We start from the raw sequence: 12,254 nt of genomic DNA on the forward strand, positions 1-12,254 counted from the left end.
GATCTTTAATGGTAAACCAACAATGTATTTCTAGCAGAAACCCAATCTGGTCAGGAGTAACTTAGAAAAATATATTGCTTGATTTAGATTGCAAATATTTCATTTAGGACATCTGTATCTGTATTCATAAGTAAAACTGGCCCATACTTGTCTCACACTGGCATTAAGTTTTGGAATCAAAGTTATGCAATCCTCAAACTGAGTTGGGGAGTATTTACTTGTTTTTCTATTCCTTGGGAGAAACTGTAGAGGAGGAATTACTGTTCCTTGGGTGTTTGGTAAAAATTGTTGTAAAAATGCCAGGGCCCACTGCTCATTTGCTTACTTGCTTACTAAAATGTTTTAAGGGGCACCTGGGTGGCGCAGTCAGTTAAGCGTCCGACTTCAACCAGGTCACGATCTCACGGTCCGTGAGTTCGAGCCCCGCGTCAGGCTCTGGGCTGATGGTTCAGAGCCTGGAGCCTGTTTCCAATTCTGTGTCTCCCTATCTCTCTGCCCCTCCCCCGTTCATGCTCTCTCTCTGTCCCAAAAATAAATAAACGTTGAAAAAAAAAAAGTTTTAAATTAAAAATTACACACACATATACACAGCAAAATTCATTACAGCTTAATTATTTCTCACAACAGCAGTTTCACTCTTCCATCCATCTCCTCAGCCTAACCCTAAGTTTTGTTAGAGATCTGATGAGTCAGTGCCAACAACAGATACATTAAAATAACTGCCCCCTACTGACAGGAAGAAACTTAAAAGGTCTGAAAGATACTATTATAAATTCTACTCAGCAGGCAAAGTAATTGTAGTTTTTAACGTACTAGGCCTAATTATCCTAAGCAAGATTATTTTTTTTAAGTTTTTAAGTAATTTCTTTTTTTTTTTTCATTTTTTTTTTCAATGTTTATTTATTTTTGGGACAGAGAGAGACAGAGCTTGAACGGGGGAGGGGCAGAGAGAGAGGGAGACACAGAATCGGAAACAGGCTCCAGGCTCTGAGCCATCAGCCCAGAGCCTGACGCGGGGCTCGAACTCACGGACCGCGAGATCGTGACCTGGCTGAAGTCGGACGCTTAACCGACTGCGCCACCCAGGCGCCCCACGTAATTTCTACATATATGGTGGAGCTCAAACTGACGACCCTGAGATCAAGAGTTACATGCTCCACTGAGCCCTCCCGGTGCCCCTAACCAAGATTTTTATAGAGAGCTGGCAAGATTTTAATTCAAACTACCAATGCCCTCTCTGAGGAACTATAAGATGGTTAGAAAATATAACCCAAAAAAATCACCTTTCCGTCTTCTGCAAGCTTCTTTAAAAATTTTTTTTTAATGTTTATTTACTTTTGAGAGAGAGAGACACACACACACAGAGTGTGAGTAGGGGAGGGTCAGAGACAGAGGGAGACACAGAATCTGAAGCAGGCTCCAGGCTCTGAGCTGTCAGCACAGAGCCCGACGCAGGGCTCGAACCCACACACTGTGAGATCGTGACCCAAGCTGAAGTCAGCTGCTTAACCGACTGAGCCACTCAGGCACGCCAACGTCTTCTTTTTTTAAAATAAACCAGGCTTTGAGGGATTTTGAGGCTGTAGCTTAAACAAAGATACTCAAAGGGGCACCTGGCTGGCTCAATCAGTACAGCATGTGACTCCTGATCTCAGAGTCATAAGTTCAAGCCTCACATTAGGTATAGAGCTTACGGAAAGGAAAAAAGGAAAAAAGGAAAAAAGGAAAAAAGGAAAAAAGGAAAAGGAAAAGGAAAAGGAAAAGGAAAAGGAAAAGGAAAGGAAAAAAAGAAAACAAAGAAACTAACTCAGGATGGGGCACACAAGATATAGTTATTAACAGCATGAGAAGGAAGAACATAATCTCATCTAATGAACCTCGGAGGGAGAACCCAGGGTAGCAGGATGAACTCACCTGAGAATCTAGCCAAAAGACTCTGGACACATTCCCAGGTTTGTTTAAAAGTGAATGCAAATGTAGGTTGCCAAATGAGAGTAATGTCTGTAGTAGTCTCTTAGCAGATATTAGGGTTTTCAGCTAATAATACTAAGAGAAGTCTTTTTCACAATCATATACTATTTCTTTTTGCCCACAATTTGTTTACTATCTTTTACTTAAAGTGCTTCATTGGAAACAAAATCCAGCTTGCACTGGAATGATACCAACTCCCCTGAGTGTCCACTTCATTAGCTAAGTCCTTCCCTACCTCTATTACATACATGTTCCTGGCCAGAAGATAAACTATCCTCAAACTCCTCTACCTGTCGGCACGTATCAGAGACAGAATTGTTTTAATAGTTTAGGGGGAAAATTTACTTTTCATGGTCTGCCTAAATATTTCAATGAAATCTTAACCATTCCTGATCCAAATATGAAATTTTTGTACAGGGAAGAATAATTTTGAACAGTCTAAATAAACTATCCAATATAAAAGTCTAAAAAAAAGAGAATAGTGACAACCCCAATATCACAAGGCTAGGACCCTTGTGATCAGATTTCTAGCTATATGTTTATGTCAAACCATTTACCTAAAAAATATTTATGGAGTGCTTAGGGTGTCAGTTACTCTTCCCACACATAAACTCTCTCAAACAAATGAGAATTATCACCAGAAACTTAGGTTCTTAACAGAGGAAGATCAGAAAAGAAGTATCCCAGTTTCTTCAATACTCTGAACCTGTAATGAGCAAACAAGTACTTTCCTTACTGTCAACTTTTTGATAGCTTATATTTTACATAGCTGCTCTGCACTATTCAAAGAGCTAAAAGTTCAGCAATGTAAAAATCAAAATAAGCCTCAAATCAAACCTCATGCACTGTTAGTGGGAATGTAAATTGGAGCAACCACTGAGTAAAACAGTATAGAGGTTCCTCAATATATTAAAAATAGCATTACCATATGATCAAACAAATCTATTACTGGCTATTTACCCAAGGAAAATGAATTTGAAAAGATATACTCACCCCTGTGTTTACTGCAACATTATTTATAAAAATTTTTTAATGTTTTTATTTATTTTTGAGACAGAGAGAGACAGAGCATGAGCAGGGGAGGGGCAGAGAGAGAGGGAGACACAGAATCTGAAGTAGGCTCCAGGCTCGGAGCTGTCAGCACAGAGCCCGACGTGGAGCTCGAACTCACGGACTGTGAGATCATGACCTGAGCTGAAGTCGGACGCTTAACTGACTGAGCCACCCAGGTGCCCCTATTGCAACATTATTTATAACAGCCAAACTACAGAAGCAACCCAAGTTTCTACTGATAAGTGAATGGATGACGATATGCTATACATATATAATGGAATAGTCAGCCATAAAAAAGAATGAGATCTTGCCATGTGCAACAACATGGGTGGACCTACAGGACATTAGGCTAAGGCTAAGTAAAATCAAGCAAAGAAAAACAAATACCACATGATTTCACTTACACGTTGTATATAAAAAGAAAACAAACAAAAGACCTTTAAAAACAAAGAACAAATGTTGACACACAGGAGGTGGGTGGGGGGATGGGTGAGATAAAGGGGATTAATAGCATAAAGTATACAGAAGCAGAATCACTATATTGTACAGCTGAAACTAATGTAACATTGCATATCAACTATATTCAAATTTAAAAAAGATTTAAAATTCTTTTGACATTTAAAAAGATTTATTTATTTTGAGAGAGAATGCAAATGCGAGGCAGGAGGCGGGGCAGAGAGAAAAGGGGACAGAGAATCCAAAATGGATTCTGTGCTAAAAGCAGACAGCCCGACAGAAGGCTTGAACTCACGAACCGTGAGATCATGGCCTGACCTGAAGTTGGACACTTAACTGACTGAGTCACCCAGGTGCCTCTAAATTCAATAGGAAAAAAAAAAAGAGACTGATACAAACTTCCAGTTATAAAACAAGTAAGTCATGGATATCAGTAGTATAGCATAGGAAATATAGTCAATAATACTGTAATAACGTTGTATGGTGACAGATGGTGACTACACTTATGGTGGCAAGTACTGAGCAATGTATAGCATTGTCCAACCAATATGGTATACGCCTGAAATTAATGTAACACTGTATGTTAATTATACTTCAATAAAAACAAAACAAAAAACAAACAAAAATTCTAACAACAAAAAGTAAGCCTCAAATCAAAAGACACACACATATACAAAATGGCTGTCAGTGTATTTAAAAAGCACTTAACCTCATTCATAATTAAAGAAGTACAAATAAAAACTAGACATGCCATCTTCATCTAGTGAAAAAAATTTTTTTTAAGATTGGTTATCTACTTTTTATGATAGGGAGCCCAAGTATGCTTCCACACTCCTAACTGGTAGAAGTCTAAGTTGATGTATCCTTTTGAAGACAGGTATTCCTTTTGATCAAAGAATTCTACTGTTAGGAATTTTTCTTTCAAATATACTGGCAATGAGATTGCAAGAGTATATGTACAAGATGTTCACTGTAACATAATTTTTAACAGTAAAACACCTGGGAATAAATGGTCCAGAATAGGGAACTGGCTGTGTAAAATTAAAGTACAGGAATACAATGGAATACTATTCTAAAACAGAGGAATAAGGCAAATCTTTATGTACTGAAATGTCACAAGGTAAAATGTTAAGTCAAAGAAAGGAAGTCATAGTCTGTAGAGTATAATTCCATGGAGAAAAAAGGAAAAAAGATAGTCATAGATGGTAAGAAAACGTGTAATTAAAAATTTCTAGAGAATTTCCAAGAATAAGTACCTCAGGGGATAGAGGTAAGGTGGTGAGGAGAAGAGATAATTTAGAGGACTCTACTTTCTGCACATATACTCTTTATTGTCTGAATCCTCACCAGAGTATGTTTACTTTCTTTATTTTAATTTTTTATCAGTCTTGTGATGCTGTGAAATACCTATTAAATTACAAGCTTACTGAAATTTAAATATGTGATAACTAGAAGAAATAAATTTATTTCCAAAACTTATTTAATAGATAAAGAACTGGAACATCAACTTCTACAGCTTAAGGTCATGCTGTTTATGAAGTACTCTCAGCAATTAAAATGAGGGCGATTAAAGACCAAGAAAAATAATAAAAAGGGCAAAGTAGCTGCAAAGCCCAAGCTTATAGAATATTATAGTTATCTTCTTGACAAAATTATCTTGGAAAAAAGATCTAATTTTTACAGACTAAAAAAAAAATTTTTGTTTTTAATGTTTGTTTATTTTTGAGAGAAAGAGACAGAGTGTGAGTGGAGGAGGGTAGAGAGAGAAGGAGACACAGAATCCGAAGCAGGCTCCAGGCTCTGATCTGTCAGCACAGAGCCTGATGTGGGGCTTGAACTCACAAACTGTGAGATCATGACCTGAGACGAAGTCAGACGCTTAACTGACTGAGCCACCCAGGTGCCCCTACAGATTTTTTTTTTTTTTTTTAACACAGAACCATGTAAATTATTTTTATATGTGACTACATTGAGGCTCAACAATCAATTGTACAAGTAGTTTCCTAAAACTTATCAAGTTAGGACCAGAAATACCAGGAAAAAATGTGGAGAAGTGAAAAGCAGAAGAGGGGATAGAAAATAGAATTAGAAGTGGGAGTAATGTCTGTTAGTATAAGCAGGAAAAGGGTGACTGTAGAGAAAGTCAATCCCATAGTAATACTATACCTAACAGCTGGCTGTGTTCCCCTGTGATGGAGTTCTGACTCGGGTCTGAAAAACAAACAATTGAAAAGAAAAGAAAAAAATGAATGACCAAAACAAATAATTTCTTAAAAATCAGCAACAAAAGTCAACCAAGGAAATAAGCAAAAAAAACCCCCAAAAACCAAAAACCAAAAGTTTTTTAGTGATCAAAATACATTAATGAATGGATAATAAAAACAGAATAAACTATTTTAAAAAATAATCACACAGCTTCTTTGAAAAGTTAACTAACAGAATTACCATGAGACCCAGCAATTCCACTCTTAGGCATATACTCAAAAGAACTTAAAACAGGGACTCAAACAGATATTTATATGACAACGTGTATAGGAGCATTGTTTACATTAGTCAAAGTGGAAACAACCCAGTGTCCTTCAACAGATAAATGGATAAACAAAAATGTGGTATATCATACAATGGGATATTATTCAGCCATAAAGAGGAAACGAAATTCGGATACGTGCTACAACATGGACAAACCTTGAAAATATGCTAAGGGAAATGAGCTAAAAGCAGAAGGACAAATATTGTATAATTCCATTTAAAAAGAAATAACCAGAAAAAAGTAAACTAACAAAACAATCACATAAATTTGACCAAGCAAAAATAGTTCCGTAAGGTAGAAGGATGATTCGGGGCTTACGACATGGGCTACATTTTCTCTTTAATGACAAAGGAACACAGTGGCCATAGCAGCTCAAAGTCAAGACATAAATAAAGCACTCATTACTAGATATGTCCTGATTCGACTTAATGATAAAATAACTAAACAGGCTTTTAGAAATATGTTTCTTCAGTAATCTATAATAAAACTAGTGGCAATAAGCCAAGTTCCTAATGCAAGAGGTATTGACAATCACCATTTAACAACTAACCACTTGCTTATTTTAAAGGCTTGAAAAGCATTAAGGGCTAAATATGGAAGACTTTGAGCTCCAGTTTCCTCAAAGATTAAGTGTCTTGAGATATGAGGATTATATCTGGCTTCCCTGTGTCTGGGAAACAGAAATAATTTTAGATGAGGGTGTCTGTGAATTATGGGGGGAAAGTTAGTATTTTCTCCAAGTATGATGTCAGCAACAAACTACATAAAAGTACCTGTGATTTTTGTTAACAATAAATATCTGGTATTTTCATATCACATTATAATTGTTGCATGTATCTCATAATATGATTTAGGTGCAATACTACTTTGAAATTATGGTAGTTATTAAATGGCTTCTAGATCTTTTTCGATGCGTTGATAAAAAAGCACTTATATTAGATCATGAATTTAATATTTTGATAACTGTATTTCAATATAATAGGGTTCCTTAAAAAAAAAATCTATTCTTGAGAAAGGGAGAGAATGTATGTGTGAATGGGGGAAGGGCAGGGAAAGAGGGGGGTAGAAAGAATCCCAAGCAGGCTCCGCACTGTCAGTGCAGAGCCCGATGTGGGGCTCAAACTCCTGAACTGTGATATCATGACCTGAGACAAAATCAAGAGGCAGATGCTCAACCAACTGAACCACCCAGGGGTCCCTAACAGGGTTCTTTTTAATGCTATACCTATATATTTATGTGTGTATAATCCTTTACACATTAAAAAAGGTTACTCTGAAAAGGAATTTGTAGACTTCAGACTGCCAAAAAGGTCCCAGATACAAAAAAGATTTAGAATTACTGTTTTAAACAAAATTCAAGTAATATTTTCAATGGTGCTCATAAATGTTTTTTTACATATAATTAAATATAACACTTTAAGCATCCCAGACAGAAAGAACCACTCAGAATCCTTAACAAATTCTGGTCTGATGAACAGCACATACTCTGATCGAGGAGGAAAGAAACCTGATTGATACAACTGAAGTTTCAAATGCTATATGAACATTTTAAAATATATTTTTAGATTTTCTTCCTTAATTTGATTTTGAAAAAGAGATATTCTCAGGTATTTTCCCCAACATACCATCAAGTGGGTTGTCAAGTTTTTAAATTTAAACTCATCTTGGGGCGCCTGGGTGGCGCAGTCGGTTAAGCGTCCGACTTCAGCCAGGTCATGATCTCGCGGTCCGTGAGTTCGAGCCCCGCGCCAGGCTCTGGGCTGATGGCTCAGAGCCTGGAGCCTGTTTCCGATTCTGTGTCTCCCTCTCTCTCTGTCCCTCCCCCGTTCATGCTCTGTCTCTCTCTGTCCCAAAAATAAATAAACGTTGAAAAAAAAAATTTTTAAATTTAAACTCATCTTATTTCTCATATACATAAACAATATGGGTTTGCACATAAGACAAAGCAGGAATAACAGTTCTATAGTACATTAGTGTATTAGATTGATCCTGTTTCTCCCTCTCTCATACATGCACACATAACACACACACATATAACTGATAAATTAGGCCCTGTCAATACAGAGAAGCAGGTGTATAGGTAGCAAAGAAAGAAGAACAGAGAAAGAATCACAGAATTTTAGAACCAGAAGAACTATGGTCATCATCTAGATCTATTCTAGTGATTCCAAAGGAAAAGTTGGAGAGGAGCTATCAGCATCATTTATTTTTCTCCTTAAAACCATACTAACAACCCTTCTCAAGATTCTGATTCCCAGGGGTGCCTGGGTTGGCTCAGTCAATTAAGCCTCTGACTTCAACTCAGGTGATGATCTCATGGTTTATGGGTTTAAGCCCTGCAGGGGCTCTGTGCTGACAGCTCAGAGCCTGGGGCCCACCTTGGATCCTCTGTCTCCTTCTCTCTCTCTGCTCGTCCCTGCTTTCTCTTTCTTTCTCTCTCTCCCCCCCCCCCCCCCAAAACACACATTAAAAAATAAATAAAAAAACAAAATCACCAAAAACTATTTAACTTATTTAATTATTTTTTTCAGTGTTTATTTATTTTCCACAGAGAAAAAGACAGTGTGAGCCAGGGAGGGTCAGAGACGGAGATACAGAATCCAAAGCATGCTCCAGGTTCTGAGCAGTCAGCACACAGCCTGATGTGGGGCTCGAACTCACAAACTGTGAGATCATGACCTGAGCTGAAGTTGGATGCCCAACCGACTGAGCCACCCAGGGGCCCCAAAAGAGTATTTAAAAAAAAAAAAAAAGATTTTTTTTTTTTTTCAACATTTATTTATTTTTGGGACAGAGAGAGACAGAGCATGAACGGGGGAGGGGCAGAGAGAGAGGGAGACACAGAATCGGAAACAGGCTCCAGGCTCTGAGCCATCAGCTCAGAGCCCGACGCGGGGCTCGAACTCACAGACCGCGAGATCGCGACCTGGCTGAAGTCGGACGCTTAACCGACTGCGCCACCCAGGCGCCCCCCCCCCCCCAAAAAGATTCTGATTCCCAGATGCTGTCATTAATGGGAATGCCTTTTATGTATGCCAGGATGGAGCAAAGGTGAGAACCTCTTAATACTTATAGTCGAGAAGATGAATGGTTGGTTAGTTAAGTGGCCAAAGACATGGCACACTATTGCCAAAAGAGAAAGCTCACAGAGACAGTCTTGATCTTTTGGGAACTTATGTTCATGCTTCTTGATACTCTGTAATTCTAACTTTTTTTGTCCGAAAATGAAGCATAATAGCCTAAAACAAGTAATTTGGAATTGCCAGGGAATCTATGAATAGAAGAACAACTCAGATAACTCAGGCAGAATAGGTATGATTTTAGATGGGGGAAACAAATGATTTTCTTCTTAAACATTACCTCCTTCTATACTATCTACTTCCTTGCCTTCTGAGCTGTGCACACATGCCGTATGAACGCTTTCTAGTGAAGCCAGGACTCTTCCTTTGAACACCCTCTTGTATTTGAGATGAATAGAAATAAGTGTTTTGTTTAGTTCTTTATTCAACTTAGATTTTTGTTTTTAATTTTTTATAATTGAAGGAATGCAGGCAACCTTTACTTGATACTTACTTGGTAATTTGAAGACTAACCTCCAAAAACCTGCAAATACTTCACTGATACATGTAAAATTTGAAACAAGGGCAAATCTACGAGTAAACAGGTTCATGAACCTACTAGAATGAAACTAGCCATGCATGTAAAAATTGGAACTAGTAAATGGGTTTAAGTTGAGGGGTGTTTCTGAGTGTGCAATCCAAATTGTGTAATCAATCTGGTAACACTGCTCTGAGATATGTCTAGGCATCTTTCTATTGTCTTATGTTTGAACTCTCCCATTTAATATTTTTCCTGCCTACGTCTGGTGAGGGCACACCTAAGTTTGCCGAAGAATGGGAGTTGTCCTATACGTTACTCAAAATGACATTTATTTTAAAACTGAATTACTTCCTGCAATAGAAACAACTTGCCAATAATGTAACTATTTTTACATTTGATGGCCTTCATAAACTAAGCTATTCATAGGTTATAACTCAAAAGGTTATACACCACATTATACTCAAAAGCCTGTGATACTCTACCAGTCAAAATGGCAGTTGAAATAGAAACATGTACCTTTTCACAAGTAAATGCAATCAGAAAAATGACCTCAAAGTATTTCCTTGTAACAGTAATGATATAGTAGTTTTACAAATGGGCACTTGCTCAATATATTTTATCCTGGGTAAATGGTAAAGAGTGGAGATTTTATTTAGTTTCTTACCATATGCCTTAAATAATTGAGAGAAAAATGATTGTGGGTGGTACTCGCTTGCAAAACTGCCTCTGTAAATAGTTTTTTCTGAAGAGCCTAATTATCTCCCTTGGTTTGCCCATAGCAATAGCCTTTAATCACTTCATCTACCATTCTTGGTAGAGAATTTGAAGCAAATAAAAGCTAGCTTGTATCTTGCATCTAAAACTCAGTGTAGGCTTTAGTCTTTACTAAAGATAGAATTAGTAATTTCATTAAAAAACACAATCAATAATGGGAACTGTTAGGCCCAATTATTTTAGAAAAAGAAGTGGGCATGACCAAGTGAATACACATGAGGACAATTAGCTTATTATGCTACTGTCTATATTATCTAGACACACTTCAAAAACCTATTTCAGGATACAAAATATCTGAAAGCACCAGCCTTAACACATTCTTTAATTTTCTGGACTCCAACTTTCAAAAAACCAAAGTTTCTTAGCACCAAGAAAAACCATTTTGACTCAGTTAGGCAAAGCTGATTAAAAACGGAACACTTACTCTAACATTTCACACTTAGATTCTGCCTGTCTATATGGTTACTTATTGTGGTGGGGAACCCAAGGATGAAAACAAGTTGAAATAAGGTAAAATCTGAAGAAGCATACCCTCCTTATATACATTTTGAACTTACTGCAATGAGACCAGAGTGACATAGAAATATTTACATGTGATTAACTGGGCTTAAATAAATAGATGGGTGAAAAACATAAAGCAATCTTGTTGAAATAATTTAGCTGTAAGGTGGAAATGTAAAGTAATGCATACAAAAGTTAATAAATCATTAGTTCTTTATGTTTCTAGTCTATCCAACAGTCAAAAGATCCTTACCTGAATTTTTATTGTAATAAGAACATAATTTTAAGAAGATATTTAGAATATAGTTCTGCCAAAATAGATAATTTCTGCTAGGACTTACAGTTTTGTCCAAACTATCAGTCGACTGTGAACTGTGTCGACAGCTAGCCATGGAGAGAATAAGCTATAGGTAGCAGGGAACCAAGGACTGTACTTCTTGTACTGTGTATATTTCTTAGTATATTAATACAGATTTAGTGACAAAATGATTGGGGGTAGGGATGGTAAATAACTTGGCAAATATATGTAACAGTCAAGTAGCTTCCTATAATGTTTAATTTCTCAGATGCTTCAATATGCTAATGACTGCCTACCTAATCTTCAAAAGAAGAATATTTGGCATTCTTAAACACATCAGAAAACGAAAACTCATTTTTCATCAAACATCTTATGTAATTAGTTTTCTATTGTATACACTTTGGGAAACATTCAACCCATTCATATCAATATACTAAGGTTAAAAGATAACTCCCTGAATTATCATTCTCATTTATTCATTCACTTAGCAATAGTTCTGTTAAAGCAGTATCCTCCAAATTTTCCCAGTCCAAAGAATCATCTGAAGTTATTTGCTAAACTGGAGTTATTTGCTAAATTGGGTCACATAAGTAACCCTAATAACTTGATCTTATGGGAAAAACCTGAGATTCTGCATTTTTATGAAGTGCCCAGATGACCATTACAAATCTTCATTCACTGATTTCAAGTATATGACTAATTAAGTCCTAGGCATGGTTCTATGTGCTGAAGATTAAGCAGTAAATAAGAAAGACAAATTTTCTGTTCTCATGCAGACATGAGAAGATAAAGAACAAAAGAAAATAATCAAGATTATTTTCTTTATAACATTTATCAAAAGCCAAAAAGTAAATAGAGGACCACCTGGGTGGCTCAGTTGGTTGAGGATCCATCTCTTGATTTTGACTCAGGTCATGGTCTCACAGTTCATGAGGCTGAGCCCTCTGGTGGTGGACTCTGCACTGACAGTGTCACGTTGGCTTGGGATTCTCTCCCCACCCCCCGCCCTTACTCGTGCTCGCTCATGTGCACACTTTCTCTCAAATAAACATTAAAAAATAAAAATAAAAA

The 12,254-nt window shown here is 37.0% G+C and overlaps 1 protein-coding gene across 3 annotated transcripts in view; it reads right to left on the bottom strand.

Moving 5' to 3' along the window:
• SLC12A6 (solute carrier family 12 member 6) overlaps positions 1 to 12,254 on the bottom strand; it is an 87,746-nt gene that overhangs the window by 35,588 nt on the left and 39,904 nt on the right. For 2 of the 3 annotated variants that reach the window (XM_003987308.6, XM_011283087.4), the window contains exon 2: positions 5,647 to 5,691. The exons of the other annotated variant lie outside the window; for it this stretch is intronic. In XM_003987308.6, the coding sequence (XP_003987357.2) occupies positions 5,647 to 5,691 (45 nt within the window). The remainder of the gene's footprint in view (positions 1 to 5,646; positions 5,692 to 12,254) is intronic. 3 annotated transcript variants of the gene reach the window in all.

The sequence above is a fragment of the Felis catus genome, chromosome B3 (assembly GCF_018350175.1).
Source record: "Felis catus isolate Fca126 chromosome B3, F.catus_Fca126_mat1.0, whole genome shotgun sequence".
Taxonomy (NCBI): domain Eukaryota; kingdom Metazoa; phylum Chordata; class Mammalia; order Carnivora; family Felidae; genus Felis; species Felis catus.